This window comes from Ambystoma mexicanum, chromosome 1q, assembly GCF_040938575.1.
Source record: "Ambystoma mexicanum isolate Mex_15411 chromosome 1q, UKY_AmexF1_1, whole genome shotgun sequence".
Lineage (NCBI taxonomy): Eukaryota > Metazoa > Chordata > Amphibia > Caudata > Ambystomatidae > Ambystoma > Ambystoma mexicanum.
In genome coordinates this window covers 501,809,850-501,829,771 of record NC_090922.1, presented here as the reverse complement: position 1 = coordinate 501,829,771, position 19,922 = coordinate 501,809,850, and the positions used below count along the sequence as shown (strand labels likewise).

Here is a 19,922-nt window from a genome sequence, read left to right as displayed (position 1 = left end):
CATTTTAAAGCACAATTTGCCAGTGAGAAGGACAAAGTGATTGGATTTAAAGATAACTATACATTTAGTTCATTTGATAATTTTTATATCTAAAGCCCAGGCATCCAATCAGGCATCATCCTTTAAGCAAAAGCGACCACGAGGGGACCAACTTCAACATGAGATACAAACCATACATTTCTGTTTATTACATTATTATATGCTAGTATAAAAACATTTTCACGCTGGCTGTGCCCATACATTTCCATTCTGGCTGCACCAAAATATGCCAATATTCCCATATATGAACACACTCATGTTTGCTTTGCGCATAATGTCAGCAATGACACTATAAGAAAACACGTCCAGCATAGTAAAAAATGTCAAGCCCCAGTAATAAAAGACTAGACTGGCTTCACCAAAATGCCATACTAGCCACATACCATGCTTACTTCATTATGGATGTCCACTAAAATGTTATGTTTAGCAAAATCCACCTTTCCCCATCCGTCCCTCTTCAACCAAACACCCCCTTACCCCCACCCTTTACCCACCAGAATCAGCTCCTTGGCCTAGCATTACACCCAAGAGTAGGTACATGCACAATTACATATTCACTCACTCATGTTAACATCCCATTCACCATACACTGAGTGACTCACTCATTTACATGGTACCCTGTCCCTATACATCATACACTCATTCCCACGCACACTCACTCATTCACACATACATTGCATACACACTCCTTGCACACGTGCATTCATACATAATGAGCTAACATGCTTTAACACTGCTAATTTCAGAAAAGGCTTCCCTCGCCTCTCTGCCTAACAAAAATCAAGTCTGCACATCAGCCGCCCTCCACTCGGATGTGAAAGAACACTTAACATGGTTATATTTTGGCTGGCACCGTGAAGAGGGGTCTGATGTGCGCATTTGAATGTTTTGAGGCAGAGAGGCGATGGAAGCCTTTCTTGAAACTAGCAGCTTTAAGGTTTTTCTGCGTTTGTGCAAATACATTTTTCTGCAGGAACACAGTAAAACTTTAACTCTGCCTCGCTTCTCTGCTTAACTAATACTTAACTAAAAGCAGGTGCTCACATCAGTCCCCTCCCCTCGGATGTGAAAGAACACATACAAGTCCAACGGTAACCCTGCCGGTGATACCAGCGGGTTGCCGCCAGACTTGTAACATTTTACTGGCGCCTGACTTCTTCAGTGAAGAGTCTGCCTACCGTGGCCACTGCGCCCGGCAAGGTCAGACATGTCGGGCACAGCGGCCAAGGCAGGCAAACTTGTAAATTGCCAGTCTGGAAACAAGGGTGCCGGTGCCCTTGTTTCCGGACCGGCAAAGTCGTAGTGAGCGTTATGCAGTGATAAAATCGTGGCAAAAATGTCGCCTATACAAAAAATCATGGCAAAAATGCTATGGTTTGAACCGGTAAAGCTGAACCCTGTTATACCATTTAAGCGGAGTGGGGATTGCGGGGGTGTCCCCCGCTCCCTTTAAATGGTGTAATGGGTCCAGTGGTTGTGGGGATGTCCCCCGCATCCTTTACATGGATTGCATCGGCAAACCACTGCATTTTCACCGCAATATTTTGTGACCACAGCAATTTTTGCCGTGATTTTATCTCATGGAACCTAATGAGCGCCATAATGTTGTTATATATTCCCTCACATCTGTGCAGAGGGAGAGGACGTGTGCATTTGCAGTGTCCCGATGGAAGCCTCTCCTGAAACAATCAGCTTTAAAGTTTGCTGCATTTCTGCAAATACATTTTTCTGAAAGAACATAGTAATACTTGAAAGCCGCTGGTTTCAGGAAAGGCTTCTCTCCCCTCTCTGACTAACATAAATCTATGTGCAGATGCCCCGCACCTCAGCTCACATTGCACCTGCCTGGCATTAAGGCTGAAAATGCTAGCGGCTGGCAGAGGTGCCTGCAGCCCATTGAGCCAGCTCCCAAGGGGGCGTGGCCTGCCGAGCCGGTAGGCGAACCCCTCGTTATGCCACTGTTGAGTTTGCTTCTTCATATTCTTCAAGGATTGTACATACGCTGGTTACTGTATTCATCAGTTTTATTACTAGTGGAGAGTTCCCCTGCAGCCACCCAGCTCCGATGCCGTTGTCTCGCTCCTATAAAAAACGAGCAGCCAGCCAACGTCATCTGGAACCCCAGGTGGCACAGGTTCTGCAGGTGATGTCATCACCTGTTAACATATAACATCTCCCCCCCTTACAATTGATAAAATACTTATCACAATCACAAATTAGTAGGAAGAAAAACAAAAACAAAACAAGCAAAAGAAATGGGAAAAATAAAGAACACTCTAACATCTACTTAAAAATTCGTAACATGGCTGCAATATAACCATACAAAGGATACGTGTTATCTCTGCCTCCCAGGTGGCACAGGCGTATAGCAAAACTATTAATAATACATGAAGTCCTTCTTAAAATATGGCACTCTGCTTCTGGTTCTCGCCATATATGTACAATCCTTCCTCTCCTCCGCAATATTGGCATGTTCATTTATCACATCTTCTCTACCTTTATCACCATCGCTCCACACAACTCTTTTAATATTGTCCATAGCTTGCTTTGCCTTCTCATCGACTTTGACCACGTCATCACATGACCACCTGTTTCCATCTCCCAATATCACTGATTTCCCAGAACAATTCACTACCATCTGTGGTTCACGATATTTGGATTCTCCCTTCATCACTTTTCTGGGCTCTTTTACTCTCACCCAATCGCCTTCCTTTATGGTATTTTCTCTCACCTTTTTCTGTCTGTCATAATATCTTTTATATTTAGCTTGTTTGTCTTTTACTCTTTGTACCACAGCTTCCATGTCTACCACTTTGTCGTTTCTCCTTGTTAACCAGGCTGGTCTTAATCTGTTGGTAGCCACTCTTCCCCTCATCAATGTGAATGGTTCCACTTCTGTTGTGGAATGTGGCGTGACTTTGTACGTGAGCAATGCTTCTTTAAGAGTCTCTTTCCAAGAAATGTTGTTCACAACAGCTAATTGAATGGTATCTTTGATAAATCTGTTCATTCTCTCAACCAATCCATTAGCCATGGGGTGATATAATGACGTAGTTCGGTGTCGAATAGCTCTTTCTTTGAGGAACTCTTGTACATCGTTTGCCAAAAATTGCACCCCATTATCTGATACCAACTCCTGAGGATCTCCTTCCCTGTCAAATATCTCTTCCAGAAACTTCTTCACTTTTATCGCCGACATCGAATCTTCTGCAATACCACACTCGACCCACTTAGAGGTAAAGTCAACCAACACCATGATGTAAATCTTATGTGGCTCCAATATTTCAAATGGTCCTGATATATCAATGGCCAACTTCGTCCACACTGATACCGGTATCTCTATGGGTTGCAGGGGTGTACATCTGACAACTTTTCCCTTGTCACTGACTGCACATGCAGAGCAGTCCTTAACCATGTTTTCCAACTCACCCCACATTCTGGGCCACCAGTATACTTCTCTTACTCTTCTTTTAGTGAGATTTCTCCCTATATGTCCTTCATGAGCTATTCGCATTATCTTCTCTCTCAACCTTGTGGGTGGTACGATGCGATCACCTCGATATATACAGCTCCCATTAAAGGACATCTCTTCCTTCTTGCCTTCCCATGGCAGTATGCATTCAGGAACCTCTTTCCAACCATTCCTTATTGCTAATCTCAATTGTTCCTGTTCTTCGTCAGCTTTGACAGCTTCCTCCCAATCTTCCTTAGTGAAACCAGGATGTATATGTGCAATTACACTGTCCATTTCCACTTCACTTTTACAATCATACCCATCACCTGAGGAGCATGGAAGTCGAGACAAGCAATCTGCAACCACATTACTCTTGCCTGGTGTATAATTGATTAGCACATTGTACTGCATTATGACTAGAATCCACCTCCTTATGCGAGGAGAGGTCAAATGCGGATTTCTTGGATTAAAAATATGAATCAGCGGCTTATGATCAGTTCTTACTTCAACGGGGATACCCCATATTAACCCTTTAAAATGTTCTAAAATCCACATAACAGCCAGAGCTTCTTTTTCTATGGTAGAATAATTCTTTTCAGCTTCTTTAAGTGTCCTAGACGCAAAAGCTATGGGAACCATCTCTCCATTTTGAACTTGTTCCAGTACTCCCCCCAAGCCTAAGTTGCTAGCATCCACCGATATGACAGTTCTGGCACTGAAATCAAACATTTTCAGGGCAGGAGCCTTGTTAATCAGTTCTTTAATTGTCTTCAATTCTTCTCCACATTCCTTCACCCACTCAAACTTCACATTCTTCTTCATTAAATTCCTCATATGTGTGGTTTTGTCCGTGTAGTGATCAATGAACTTCGCATAATACTCTGTTAAACCCAACAAACTCCTCAATTGATCCTTGTTAGACGGCTCAGGAAGTCTTAGTATAGTACCCACTAAAGCCTCTTTAGGTTTTATCCCATCAGCATCGATACAATGACCTAAATAAGTCACTTCCTTTTTTTTTATTCTGCATTTTTCGATCTTCAATGTTAGACCTTTCTGTTGTAGTATTTGAATGACTCCAAGAAGCTTTGCATCGTGATCTTCTTCGCTCATGGCTGAGATTAAAATGTCATCTTGAAAATAGTAAACTCCCGGCAGACCTTCAAATAGATGTTGCATCAATCTCTGAAAAACAGCAGCTGCCGATGCTAGCCCAAATGGCATCCTTTTAAAACGAAACGCTCCTAATGGTGTTATGAATGACGTTAGATGTCTAGAGGTCTCATCTAATTCAACTTGATGGTATGCTGATGACAAATCAAGTGTGGAAAAATATTTGGCCGGTTCCATAGTGATGAGCATTTCTCCAATATTTGGTAGGGGATGTCGATCTATCCATATGTTATTGTTCAAGTCTCTTAAATCGACGCACATCCTAATGTCCCCTCCTTGTTTTCTCACTATCACAATGGGCGACAACCATTCTGAACTTTCTATCGCTTCAATGATATCTTGGGAACACAATTTCTCTAATTCCTTCTTCAAAGAATCTCGTGTCCCAACTGGTATGTTCCTTAATTTATGCACTACAGGTTTAGCTCCTCTTTTCAAGACTATGCGATGTTTAAAGCCCTTGAGAATCCCAATCTTTTCATTGAAAACTTCTGGAAATCTTTGAACCAACCCATCGGGAGAATCACAACATTTATCCATCACACTTAAAATGGGCTTCATTTCTCCTGGATGAATTCTGATCCTTAATGCAGCTTGTTCCCACCAACCAACTATCGCAAAACCTTCTAGTGCTACATATAACTTACAGTAAGTTTGTCTCCCTTCAAAGGATAGTTGTACCCAAACATAGCCCACTATATCAATAGGAGATTTGCCATATCCTGTTGCCTTGACTCTCGTCATATATAGATTCTCCATCTTCTTATTCAAAATTTTTTCAAATGTCTCCTTGTCAACTATAGTGTACGGGGATCCTGTATCAACCATAATTTGTATGGTTACCCCATCCACTTCCATCGGTACCCACGGACCCGCAGCTTTGTTACAGGATGTGAGAGCTAAAATCTGCATTGTTTCTTCAAACTCCTCTGAAATTGCAACTACTCCATCAGGTTGTTGACTCTCTTCAACAGTTCGCACACCAGACATGGCTTTCCTACTGTTGAATCTATTGCTTCGATAGTTATTATTTCCACGGACAAAGTATCTCCCCCTTCCTCTGAAATTTCTGCACATCTTTCCATAGTGTCCCACTTGACCACATTTAAAACATTCTGCACCTACAGCCGGACAGTCTTTTTCTGCATTTACGTGTTTAAACCACCCGCACTTGTCACAATTGTTTTGATTTCTCAAATAATTCTCTCTATGTTGCCATTGGCCTGTACCCTTGTCAGATCTCACCAATTTCCTTACCATGGCAATCAACGACTCTTCATTTATATTTGGACTCTCAGACTGCACAGCTTGAATTGTACATTTATCCAACACTTCTTGTTTATTTTGCACTTCTCGCATGCACTTGTCTCCTAATTCGATGGATCTAGCTATCTCCAGTGTTTGCTCCAACGTTGGATTCTTCGCCTGCCAAAGTCTCTGTTGTATCTTTGGGTCAGCCACGTGTAGAACTATCTGATCCCTTAGATATTCGTTAGGTATGCCAGAAAAGTCACATGTCGCAATGAGACCTCTCAATGCTGCCACATACGTATCAATTGACTCATTTTTGAGTTGTTTCCTAGTAAAGAATCTGTATCTCTCTAGAACCACATTAGTTTTATTTCCAAAATGTCTACTCAACTTGGATAATGCCACTTCATACTTTCTTGAACTGGTTGTGGCATCACTTGAACTACTACCACCAGAGTCAACATCCCCTGGTAGTGTCCTAAAAATCCTCAATGCCTCAGTACCTATGCAGTTTAACAATGTTGCTTCCTTCAAGTCATCACTGAATTTTGCACCTCCTATAGCTCTCATATACACTTGGAAATTGTCCAACCATTGTTCCCACGACAACACTGGGCTTCCTGGATGAGCCAAAAAATTTTCTGGAGCCGGTATGGCCTGCATTGTCCCTCACTTTTCTATTTCTGTATTATTTATTATCCCAGTGTACTTGCATTGAATTGTGTACTCCGCGCTATGCTTTTAAATTCCAGCGTCTGATTTAGATTAATTGCTAGTTGACTTGCATTGCATTTTTTTTTTTTTTTTTTTTTTTTTTTTATTATGGATATTGCAGTTCGTGTTTATTAGGTTTCATCAGATTATTAAATTTCTTGTGGGGTGTGCTGTATGCTCTCATTCTACTATCACTGTTGCAAATGTCAACGTTGTAATAGCGCTTCTTTCACAGGGTCCGTAGCTTCGCTGTGAAGCCTTCACAATAGCGATCTTCGTTTTTTTTTCAAACAAAATGGTGGCACGCAAAGCACGTTATTACGGGTGCTTTACTCTAAAACGTGACCGCGTCATCACGTTGCTCTTCCTGGCCGTCCGTTGCAGTGTTACTGTCACTGGCGGCGCCGCGCTCTCACTTCAAATGATGCCCTTCACAATTGACATCGCGCGCCCTCCACAAAGTCCTCAACACACCCTCTTAATTTCCAATGCACCTGGATCTTCCTTACAAAGTAAGCGTATAGCGCTTTTTATACGCTGCCGTACCTCTTTCTCTGCTGTGTGTCAATGTCCGTCGTTCTGATCTCTCTTCATCACTGGAACTCTCCACTACTTAGAACGACGGCACCATCCTCGTCGCCACTTGTTGAGTTTGCTTCTTCATATTCTTCAAGGATTGTACATACGCTGGTTACTGTATTCATCAGTTTTATTACTAGTGGAGAGTTCCCCTGCAGCCACCCAGCTCCGATGCCGTTGTCTCGCTCCTATAAAAAACGAGCAGCCAGCCAACGTCATCTGGAACCCCAGGTGGCACAGGTTCTGCAGGTGATGTCATCACCTGTTAACAGCCACGCCCCCTTGATGAGCCCCTGATCAATTTTCAGTGACACTTAAGGCACTGGTAAGTATGTATGCCACATAGCCAGGTCGGCCATTCATTGCTATTTGTCTTAAAGTCCGTGGCAAGAAAGCAAACCGACCACAGGTTTGTAAAATCGCTGGGTTTTCCATTTTTATAAGCAATGAAAACATCAGCCCGAAAACAATCTAGATCAGGACGGAGTCTCTCAGAACATGGGTTTACTTTAATCGCAGTTCCCAGTTTTCTGAATGCCCGCACTGACTGTCCTTTTAGAGGTGGGCTGGCCAAACCCCTCCTTCTGGGATCCTCATAGGTCTACAGTGTGCGCTTGGTGTCCGCCCCCTGCTCGCGGGGCACTCCCCCGTATGCCCTTTTGCTGTCACTCCGCTCGGCCCTCCCTCGCAGTTGGCTTTGGAAGTCATAAGGATGTGGGTGTATTTGAGGACGTCCGGTGTGCGGGTCTTCGGCCCCTCGGCGCGCGTGGGTGTGAGGGGCTACTGTGCTCGGGCATCGCAGCTGCAAGGGCTCCTGTTCAGGCAGGTGAGCGTCGGGGGCCGAGAGGGGAGTGGCATTTGGGGGAATGGCATTTGCCTTTCGTTTGATGGTGCTCGAGGAAATGAGTGGCCGGCGTGGGACTCTGACCTCGACGTGGTCAAGTACTGTACAGGGGCCAGCGGACTAGTTGCTTGAGAGGGTAGCAGGCATGGATTTTGTTTTTGGGTGGGGGAGGGCTGATGCAAAGCAAGGCAGGTATTTTGAAGTGTAGACGGTGAACCAGGAGAAGGGGCACGGGGTGGGCGTGGGCTTGAAGAGGGGCAGAGGGTGGAGGTAATGTTGTGGGTGGTCAACGTGCACGGCAGCCCCAATACCCCCACCTTGTGCGAACTAGACCCGAGTGTAAAGGGGGTGTTTGTGGCTGTGATCCTGTGCCATCTTTATGCTTCGTCAGTTTGTATTATAATATGCATTATCCTACTCATAATAATTTGTTCTTATATGTCGCTTTATGGCAGGCTCCTAAACACATGTCATAACAAGCTTTGTTATAACCCATGTTTGAACGGCAGTAGTGTTCTCCCACTTTACAACATACGTGAAATGTAACGGCAACGCGCGGCAGTTTTTGCCACAACTTTATAAACACACCCACCCATTGTTTTTAGAGTAGGGCTATAAACCATTTGTGAAATATTTTCGAAATACTGAACCGCTTTGCCTTCAGTTTACCCTTCCTGTCAGAATGTGAGACCAGAGAAAAGGAGAATGTCATCTCGTAGAAGAGACGGGCTACTTCAATGACATGATATGACGTAGAAGATTTCATGGGAAGACACAACAAGATTGCAAGACCTTGTTTCACTGCCACGCAGTGGGTTGACTGCCCTGCGTCACAGAGCGTGATGTAGCGGAGAACGTGACGTAGCAGGCAGTACGTTATTGACAGTATGACAGGATGTGACGTAGCCTGGCATTGGTGTCACTTTCAGAATGTGATGCAGTGCCTCATTTACAGACAGGTCTCTAGAACAATAATTCACTGACAGGATGTAAGGAAGGAGCATCACTGACGGGTTGTTATGTGGATGAACTAGGAGCTTACTCGTAGGCTGTGTTGCGAAAACGGAGTGGCTCCATTTTTGACCGAATGTGAACTAGAAGACAAAAAATGCCGGCTCGATGACACGATGTGACATAGTAAAAGAGAATGCCGGTACTCTGGGTTTAAAAAAGATGATTCGTGGCCATGTTCTAACTAACACTAAGTTAATTGAAAATGTCCGTCTGGTAATCTACTTCAGGGACAGCTGGCCCATCACCATGCCACACTGCAATTGCCCGGATAGGAAATGGTGTCGAGCGTGTTGACCCCGTAAAATCATCCTAGCATAATTTATAATGCAACAAATCTTCACCTCACCCCTTTTTTTTTTTTTAATAGACTTTTAGTTTTCACCCCATTCCTTTTTTGAGAATCCTTGGGTATTCCCGATAAGATGTTGCAAATGTCAGAGTCCGTACTGATTTTCGAGTTGCACAGGGCTTTAAGTGGGGTAAGAAATCGAAGGAGGGGAGGTCATTTGGGGGGCGTGGCTTGTTGGATGGGCGTGGTCTAAAAAGTACACAAACCACATAAGATACGCAAATATTTAAATGCATGTAAGAATGTATATATTTGTATGCGTACCTTACTATGGTTTGTGTAATATGCAAGCCATCTTTTATAAATAGTACACAAACCATAGTAAGGTACGCACACAAATATATATAAATACTTACATTATTTTATTTTTGCATTTTTAAAGCGCTCAAACAGACCGCGGGCATCGAGGCGCTGTTACAGGAATTGTTTTTATTTTTTAGTTGCATAATTGTTTTTTTATTTCTTTGTCTTAGTTGCGTATTTATAACGCGCTTAAATACCCTAAGCGCGGACCCAGGGATCGATCCTGTGTTGCTTCGTGTCATCTTGCTTCCAAAGCGACCACGTGAGCTATCCTCCTGGGACTACACGCATTTACATATTTGTTTGTGTACCTTAGTATGGCTTGTGTACTTCAAGATGGCTTGAGAAGTACACAAACCATAGTAAGGTGAGCACATAAATAAATAACATTTCAATCCATCTTTTAAAAACATTTCTATGTTTATAAAAGATGGCTTGAAAAGTACACAATTCAAGCCATCTTTTATAAAGCTTTGCTGGCGGACAAAGACGCTGGCTTTGTCCGCCGGCAAAGATTTATAAAATATGGCTTCAATTGTGTTCTTTTCAAGCCATCTTTTATAAACCTCAAAATATGTCACGCAGTCCCCAGGTTCGCCGAGGGTCAAAGACGCCTTCGTGACCTGGGGAGGGTGTAACAAAAGGACAGTAACTTCCTCTGGTGACCCCTCGTGCAAGGGGTCACCAGAGGAAGTTACAATGACTGACAGAAGTGCCAGCCAGAGCCACAGCATCGCTGTGGCTGGCTGGCACTTCTGTCAGCTTGCCTGACTTAATGGCGGGCACGTCTCCCGTTGCGGCTGCATCAGGATAATGTGTCCCGCCGACGTTGTGGTGGGACCGGGGGGCCCCGGCAGGGCCCCGGCTCAACCCCACTTTTTTAGGAGACTGCCGGGGCCTGGCCCTGGTCAGTTGCCAGAGATAACCGGTGGACCCAAGAAGTTGGTGACTGACCCCATCACCCCCCCCATGTACCACACAAAACATTGCTTGAGTGTTGGCAATACAGGCTGTGGGTTTTTATTGCACATCATTATGTAATACACCAAACAATCATAATGATAATACATAATGTGTACTTTAGAGCACGAGGTCCAGGCCGGTGCCACCTTTTCGGTCCCACGGAGATGTGGGCCATGTACGTTGCCCTGTCATCTTTTTTCTTGTTTTTCTCCCTTTTTCCTGGGCGGGAGGGTCCTTGGGAAAGAAAAAGTGAACTGCGTACGCGGGATACTTCTTTGGTGCTCCGTGCGGAGTCCCAAACTGATTCTGCTTTCTGGCTGCTCCTGCAGTTCCTTATATTGGCCAGGGATTAGCCTCAGGCTTTGGCTGCCTGTGTGGGGGCTGTGTACAGCCCCCGGCCGGCCAGCTGGCGCTGATGGCATTTCGCACCTTTTGGTGCCCCTTTTATCCCTACCTGGGTGTTTCCTGCTTCCCTTCCCCTTGTTACTTTGCATTTCCTCACCGAGATGCACCAATGCGTTGCAAACACCTAGCCCCTCATCCTGCCTGGCTCCAGTCGTCTGCAGGGGTAGGGGAGGAGCGGGGCTGTGTTTCTGTTTTCCCTAACAACCGGCTGGGGCTCTGACAGCCATTGGACATGCCCCTCTCCCTATCCGTGTGCCACAGGGTACTAGCCCCTGCTTTTCAGCTGCAGGATGCCCCCTTTGCAGCGCTGGCTGTAACCTGTGGACCCAAGAGGTTGGTGACTGACCCCATCATCCCCCCATGTACCACACAAAACATTGGTTGAGTGTTGGCATTAAAGGCTGTGGGTTTTTGTGGTATTCTAAGTGTCTTGTCTTGTTCATGTAATCTCACGTTGCTTTTGCTACCCGCCTGCGCGAGATGTGGAATGTTGTGTTTGAGGAGGGTGAGAATTCGAGCTGGCGGTTAGATGGAGCTTTGGAGTGGATGTGAGTGAGTCGCAGTGCGGGGCGCCGGGTTATTTATATTATGTAAAAAAACTGTTTACTTGCCCATCGCTTTGTGAATACTTCATTTTGGCGACGAGGATGAGCCCGGCGTCCAGCAAACCCGTAATGGAGAGCTGGAGCTCCGAGTGAACGCTTGTTCAGCGTTTGCTTGTGCCACGTAGCGTGAGTGTTTCTGCTTTGGGCGTTCAGAGGAGGAGAAAGCATTGATCACGTTATAGTTAACGTTTGATCGCTTTCTTTCTTATGCACATAGCATCGCGTTGAAGTTTGGAGTAAAGGACCCGCAAAGCAGCTCACGGTCACGTGACGCAAGTATTATCAAGACCAAGAAGGCTGAGGAGGTTGAAAAAGGAGCATCTTCATCCTCGTCCCAGTATTATTTAAAAAAAAAAAAATAAAAAAAATTTCATTTCCTTGCTTTAGAAATGACAATTGCATGAAAGGAAAGAACATTGTTTTATAAAGGACATTTGTGACTGTTAGTTACAGTTAGAGATCCTCACGTGGCCATTGTAATATTAAGATGTAAGGCATCAGTATCCAGCCTCCAGCAAGTTTTTTGCCGACTCTAGGACAACCAGCAGTTGTATGGTCGGAGTGGAAAGAATTCTGGCTGAATTATATTCAAGCTGTAGAGCAGGAGGAACTCGCATCTCGGAAGAAGAGTTACTATTACTACATGCACTTGGGTTAAAAGGTCAATGAAAGTTCAGAGAGCTACCGGAATTGACTGTAGCTGAAGCTGGTGATGCTGATGAGCATGACAGGGCCATAAGACAATTGGACAAGTACTATGCTCCAGAAACAAATGTAGCCATAAATAGATACAAATTCTACACACAAGTGCAAAAGGAACATGAAAGCATAGATGAATATGTTTCAGCTTTGAGACTATTATTACAAACTTGTCAATTTGGCAATGGTATCACCCTTGATGAGTTGATCAGAGACCAGATCATTATTCACACAAAGGACAACTTGGTGCAAGACAGATTATGGATGGTTGGTAATCCATCCCTACCAGAGACTATAGCCATTGCAAAACGTGTAGAACACAGTCAGTTGTGCTCCAAGGAGATGAAGAGCAAGAAAGAAGAGGCTGTGAAAAGTATGCAGAGGCAAAGTACTAAAGTGGTACAGGAAAAGGAAACGGAGGAACAAAGTCAGGTTAACACACTGCGGCCTAAAGACAGAGGTGAAGCCACTGCTAGAAATAAAGACAGAGGTGAAGTCACTGCAGGGAAAAGTAATAAGGCAAAAAGTTTTGAGCAAAGAGGAAGTTCCTATAGAGGAAGGAATTGGGCGAGGAATGAACCTAGAGCTCAAAATGATCAGAGATTTCAGAATGTTCAACCTAGAGAAGGAGACAGATGTTATAATTGTGGCAGAGTTGGTCATTATGCGTATGCAGAACAGTGCCCAGTACTAGGGCAGAAATGTGGAAATTGTGGCATAAGAGGTCATTTTGCAGTCACGTGTAGAAGGAGAAAGAAAGTCTCTGCCATTATGGATGAAGAGGAAGAATCGGAAGAAGAAAGGGTGTTCCTGATACATGAGCCACCAGATGGAGAATTTGAATGGCCAAGCTGTGAAGTGATTGTTGATAATTGGAAACTGAAAGTGAAGGTGGATAGTTGTTCACCATGGACAATTATAACTAAAAGAACATGCCAGAATTTGGTAGCACGTGGTCTCAAGAGTAAGATGAATGCATCAGACATACAAAATCCTGGTGGGTTCGAAGGATCTAGGATCAAAATGATTGGGTGGTTTTCTTGTATTATTCAATTTAAGGACAGACATGCCCAGGTGGAAGTTTATGTTGCAGAAAAAGGCGTGAATGTAGTGTGGTGGAGAGATCAAGCTGGATTGAGAATCGGACTGGATCCATGTGATGAAGAGCAAATTCTGGTTGTAAACAGTAGTCAAGTGCAAGAATATGAAGCTACAAAGAAAAAAGTGAAGGTCAATTAAAATTGGGTTTGCTAAAGAATTTTGCACACAGGATTCGTCTCAAGAAGGGAGCAGTGCCTGTTAAACACACGAAGTCCAGACCAGTTCCATTTGCTATTGCTGACAAGGTTGAGCAAGAACGGACATTATTGGAATCTGAAGGAGTTATAGAAAAAATGGAATCATCTGAGTGGGTGACCCCCATAGTGGTTGCGTTGAAGAAGAATGGCAAACCTTGAATTTGTGTGGACCTGAGAGACGTCAATAAGAACATCATAACCGATACGTTCCCTCTTCCTATTATATGTGAAATGTTAAATCGCATTGGCAATGCTGATTTGTTTTCCACTTTGGATCTTTCAAGCGCCTATCATCAGATTTCACTGACGGAGGATTGTAGGGACATTACAGCATTTATCACGCCACATGGGCTATATAGATATAAACGTATGCCGTTCGGTTTACGGCAGCAGTATTTCAAAGGGTTATGATGCATGTTCTTAAGGGATTAAGTGGAACGCTTGTATATCAGGATGATATTATTGTATTTGGTAAGGGATCTGAAGAACATGATGTGAGATTGAAAGAAGTGTTGAATAGATTGGAAGAGGTTGGGTTGAAAATTGAGAAAAGCAAGTGTAAGTTTGGAGTAAAAAAGGTGGAATATTTAGGGCATACGATGAATGGCAAAGGATACAAGCCTAAAAGAGATGCCATGAAGGCGATTAAGGAGTCACCTAATCCTAATAACGAAGATGAATTAAGATGATTTCTGGTGATATGTGAATATTATAACAGATTTGTGAGAAATTTTGCAAGTGTAACAGAACCTTTGAGAAGGTTGTTGAAAAAGGATGCTAAGTTTATATGGAATGATGAATGTAATGAGGCGGTTGAATGCATAAAGGGAGACATTTGTAACTCTTTGGAATTGGGAGGATTTGAGTTTGGGAGGTTGACTAAGATCACGGTGGATGCCAGTGGGAGTGGTTTAGGGGCAGTTGTATCACAGATAGATGAAGATGTAAATGAGAAGATAACCAGTCATGCTTCAAGAGCTATTTCAGAAACAGAAAGCCGATATTCAGTAATTGAAAAGGAGTTGCTAGCTTGTTCATGGGCAGTGAATTACTTTAGGAAGTATCTGTGGGGAAGCAAGTTTGTAATTCAGATGGACCATAAGCCCTTGATTGAAGTTCTTACGGTGAAAGGAATGTGGAAAGCTTCGCCGAGATTAGCAAGACTTAGTCTTAAACTGCAAGATTATAATTTATTTGTGAAATATGTGGCGGGAAAAAGGAATGTTGTTGCTGATTTTTTTTTAATTTTTTTTTTTTATCGAGGTTATCGTTAAAGAGAAGTGAGACAGTTGTAGATGTGGATGAAGAAATGGTGGCTGTTGTTTTTGAGGTTACGTCCAAGGATACTTGGATTGAGGAGTTTGGTAAGGATGATGAGTTGCAAGAAATCAGGAGATACACTGAATCAGGGTGGCCTGAAAAGAGAGTAATTAGCGAAGGATGTTTGAGATTCTGGGAAGTAAAGGATGAATTGTCAATGGAGGATGGATTTTTAGTGAGGGGAGATAAATTGATTCCTCCACGAAGATTATGTAGTGAGCTTATTGAAAAGGCACACCAGGGTCGTCCTGGCATCACTGGCACAAAGAACAATGTGAGGTCGAAATACTGGTGGCCAGGTATGGATCTGATGTTCGAGAGATTCATTAGGAATTGCTGGCCATGCCAGAACAGTGACAAGAGCTGCAGGATCGTCAAGTCAGAGCCAATTAATATTTTTAAAGGTGAAGCGCCATAGGAGATGGTAGGGATTGATATTGTTGGGCCATATGTGAGGTTGGTTGGCGAGAAGAAATTTCTAATAGTTTTGGTTGATTATTACTCAGGGTGGCTTGAAGTAAAAGCGGTGAGCAGCAGAGTGAGGTCGCAGACAGTGGCAGATTGGAGTCTTTCTGCTGTTTCTCTACTTTTCCCAGCATACCTGTGCCTACAAAAAGGCCTCCCACCCGCGGAGCGGCCGCGGAGTGAGCAGCAGAGTGAGGTCGCAGACAGTGGCAGATTGGAGTCTTTCTGCTGTTTCTCTACTTTTCCCAGCATACTGTGTCTACAAAAAGGCCTCCCACCCGCGGAGCGGCCGCGGAGTGTGCAGCAGAGTGAGGTCGCAGACAGTGGCAGACCGTGGCCCGACTGTGGGCCAAAGGGAAAAGTTACCGGCATGGACACACACCCGTGCACAGACGAGTCTGAGAGGACTACCCTTGCAATGAATACTTTGAACGAAACCCCAGTTGCAAGGGAGGAGTCACCGCTACCACAATCAGGAGCGGTCACAGGTACGGCCCTTCTTACCTACCTCATTCGGGGAGTGGAGGGTTCTTTAAAGGGTCCCTTAGCCTCAGACTTTTTAGCCCCCCATCTTTCCCCCCATGCTTCCTGCACTCCCTCTCCGTTTCCCTTTTCGGAGAAGTCCCCCTTTCCCGCTACCTGTTTTCCCGTTATCTTACCCAATTCCCTTGTCCTCTCCCCGCCTTCCCTCTCCCTTACCTGCCCGTTCACCGAGGTTGAGACTGCAACAAATCACCGGGTGCTCAGACCGTTGAAGGAGTCCTGTCTGGGAAGTGGAAATCCCAGGAAGTGCGGAGAGAAGATCACGGCTCTCAAGCGGGTGCCGAAGCGTACCATCTCATCTGATCAATCCGAGTTTCCTGTGACACCCAAATACAAGAACGCGAGGCTGCTGCTGAATAATTCCAGCGGCGGAGTGCTCCCCCTCATACCGGAAACGGAACAAGTTTGGCCATTGCCTTCGGTGGACCTGAGAGGCGACTTGCAAGCAGAGGCCCAGCTGGCAGCAACTACTGAGTCAACGACGCCGGCCCCCCGATCCGCACGCGTGTGCCCAGAAGGGGAGGGGAACCAGACTATAAGAAAATACACAGTCCACGCTGCATTGCCTGTTGACATTACGAACTACAGTAGCCCAAAGGGAGAAAAAGAACAAACTGAGAACCATGTTGGACAATGCTTAAGGATGGCCGTGGCCGCCAATGGTGAGTCTTCAGAGCCTTCAAATAACACAGGCAGCAATCAAGACTCAATGTCTAAGCCATCAGGGCTTGAAATGAAAACTTTATGCGCTGTGCAAATTCATAATGCATCAGCAGCAGTAAACCAAGAGAGTCAACTAAAGGAACATCGGCCGATATTAATTTTGGCCAACGAAAAGCCTGGAGAAGCACTTAATTGTAAAACTGCACATCGAAACCCGGCGGTTTTTGACTCTGCAGAGGATGGAAGCATTGAGGATATTGAAATCGCCACTGAATTGGACATTGCAACCAAGATTCTTGAAAAACCGACAGTTGCATATTTTCAAATGAAAACCCAACTGAAAAAGAAAAAAGAAAAAACGGGAGTGGATAATGAGTGTCAGAACAGCATACCCTTAACGACGATCTGCAAACCGCACCGATATAATTACAATAAAGTGAGAAGTAGAATGACCTCAAGACCCAAAGCTCTCTTAAAAAAAAAAACTGGGGCCAAAAATCGGTCCTATTAAAGGCTGCACAGCGGCAGCCATGAATGATTTTTTTAAAAAGAAGATGGAGCTAAATTTAAATCAAGGTCAAGAGTTGTCAGACTGTGAAATCCTCGAGAGTTTAGGTGAAGCAGAAATAAACACATCAAAACTAGACTGCCATACAGTAGAGGTCCCCGCAAGTCCAGAAGCATCGAACAGCACATCAACCAAGACACAAGGAGGGATTGTCCCTTCTCTAAGATGGCATTACTCAAGTAACCACAAGGAGATGATTGAAATTAGCGAATTAACGGGAAAGATCATTGAAATAAGCACCCAAGCTTTCCCTGAGGTTGAACTAAGGTCAGACATAGAGATCACTGAAGAAGAGGCTTTGAAGCGAAAGCCCAACACATACCTGCACGAAACTATACCTATAGAATGCAGCTTTACCAAAGAGCCTCGAGATATGGACTCTAAAAGTGAAGAGAATAAGGGATCACAGGCAGACGAGAAGCAAGAGATGGATATCGGAGCATTGATGCCTTTAGTCGAACGGGGCCCAATCAACCCCCCAAAAGAAAACGAGATCAACTGGGGAAATACAACTTCACTGCATCCCGCCCCAGTCGTAACGCGGAGATTCGAGGAAACCCAACAACTACCTCCACTAAATCTCGTGCAGCAAAGTATGGACCTATCAACATTAATGTCGTCAGTGACGATAGCAATGGCGCCATTTACAAAGATGTACGAGACTATAAATGATATACTCCGGGACCAGGTGTCTATGCTTACCATAATGCAATCTAAACTGCAATACTTGGAAGGCTACATTATGGGGGCCCAAAATCCTGAATCGGATGGAAGAATGCAAAAAAAAAGGCAGGCTGAAACCCGCCTTTGCTGTTGCGTTCATGGATCCCACTCGTCAGTTGATGAACCTGAGAACAAACAATCACAATATCCCAATATATATCAGACAGCTTCATCTGTCACAAAGGACGAAACTGCGAGATCACTAGCTCATGACGAAAGAATCGCCAACATCTCCAACCCCAAACAAGGGGACGAGCCATTGGATGCCATTATAGCCATTCTTGAGGAAGGAGATAATCACATGGTGACGGAAAAAGAAGTAGATACGCTCTGGGCAGCCCAAGAAGCACCTAATCCCTTCTCCTATATCAAGACCGGGGAAAAAGTCTGGAAACCTAGTAAAGACATCAATGCAAAGCCAAAGAACTTTACATTTGGAATATTTTCGCAACAAAAATCCATCGTCAATCGAAATTTGAAGAAGGACGTGAACAGACCAACTGCTTCACTGGCTCCTCAATCACTGCTGAAGCAGCAAAAAGTTGGCGTCAGGAAAAACGGTCCTTCAACCAAACCAGAGACAAAATCTATTGCTCGTATTATCGATGGGAGAGAAAAGCGATCTAATTGTGTAAAGGAAAAAGGGCCCGTTTTTGTGGTAGAGGAGCAGTCGGATTGGAGCATTTTGACAGTGGATGAGATAGGGTTCGAAAATCACCCCAAAAAATCATCAAAGAGAAAGGCACACAAAGTGATTACTGACTCTCTTAAAAACGAACCACCACACAAGGTCCAAGTGCACGAAATTCCTGACTCGCCAACAGAAGCAACAGTGAAAAACCTAAGATCTCAAAAAGCCGAATCCACGTCTACCATAAATCCAAGGCCTAACATCCAGGAAGAAAAAAGATCAAACGAGGGACGTAAATACGTCACAAATATATGGAAGGAAAATAAAAACCGGTCTATTCCGGCTTATACCCGAGGACAGGATGACAAAGGGGAGCGGAAAAAGCCCAGTAAATTTAGCCATGACAACAAAAAAAGACAGCCGATTCCTACCTCCAATACATCACTGAGGTGAATTTGAAAAAAAAAGGAGAAAGTAAATCAGAACAAGATTGAGAGCGGAAAAAAGCAGCAAAACAAATTATAAGTGCACATATGCTAAGACTGAAAAACATCAACTCAAAGCAAGACGACATAATCATGAACAGAACTAACATCATTAAAATCTTAACTCAAATTACAAGCCTGCAGCATATTGGCAATAAAGATCTCTGGATAGTAGAACCGAGTACTACAGGGAGAACTGACTATTCCTACATACATCTCTCTTCGGAAAATACCAAACGCTACCTATTGAGAGAATCCGAAAATTTGCTGTCCATGGGATTTGAATTATCAGAACCCAAATGTGCACATGAAAAAGAGGATTTAATTAAACGAAGTGATAGAGACACGAGAAATCAAAAGGCCACCCAACAAACGAGTACTAGATATATCAGTAAAATGCCTCATGCGCAGCCTGTTCAGATGAGCCGAGGACCATACAATTTAGGAACAGGAGCGGTCAAACAGAAAGAAAAAGATCTGAGACAAATCTTCAAAAGGAACCTCAACGGGAACAAATCTTTCATCGAAACAAAAGACCTCAGCAATCTAATTGTAATAATCAATCTTCCAACAAAGATGGTAGATTGAGGTCAAACGAAGTGGAATCATGGACATGGCATAGAACTGAAGCAATAGATAGAAAAGACCATTAGCAACGAATGACGGAAAAGAAGACTTCCACATATTTGGGCAAGCTTAAAGTAAAGGAGACACAAATCCCATCGCCAAACCCACTAAGAATTGGTTGTTGGAACACGAGAGGCTTTGCTCATTTAACAAAGGTAACCGATGTTAACCTGGGAAATTTTGACGCACTTTGTCTACAGGAGACCT

General features: G+C 44.0%; 1 protein-coding gene across 1 annotated transcript in view; it reads left to right on the top strand.

The window, feature by feature from the left end:
• The first annotated feature begins 7,870 nt into the window (after window positions 1-7,870).
• ETHE1 (ETHE1 persulfide dioxygenase) overlaps window positions 7,871-19,922 on the top strand; it is a 161,369-nt gene continuing 149,317 nt past the window's right edge. The window contains exon 1 of the mRNA XM_069640854.1: window positions 7,871-8,036. Coding sequence (XP_069496955.1) covers window positions 7,923-8,036 — 114 coding nt within the window. The 5' untranslated portion in view covers window positions 7,871-7,922. The remainder of the gene's footprint in view (window positions 8,037-19,922) is intronic.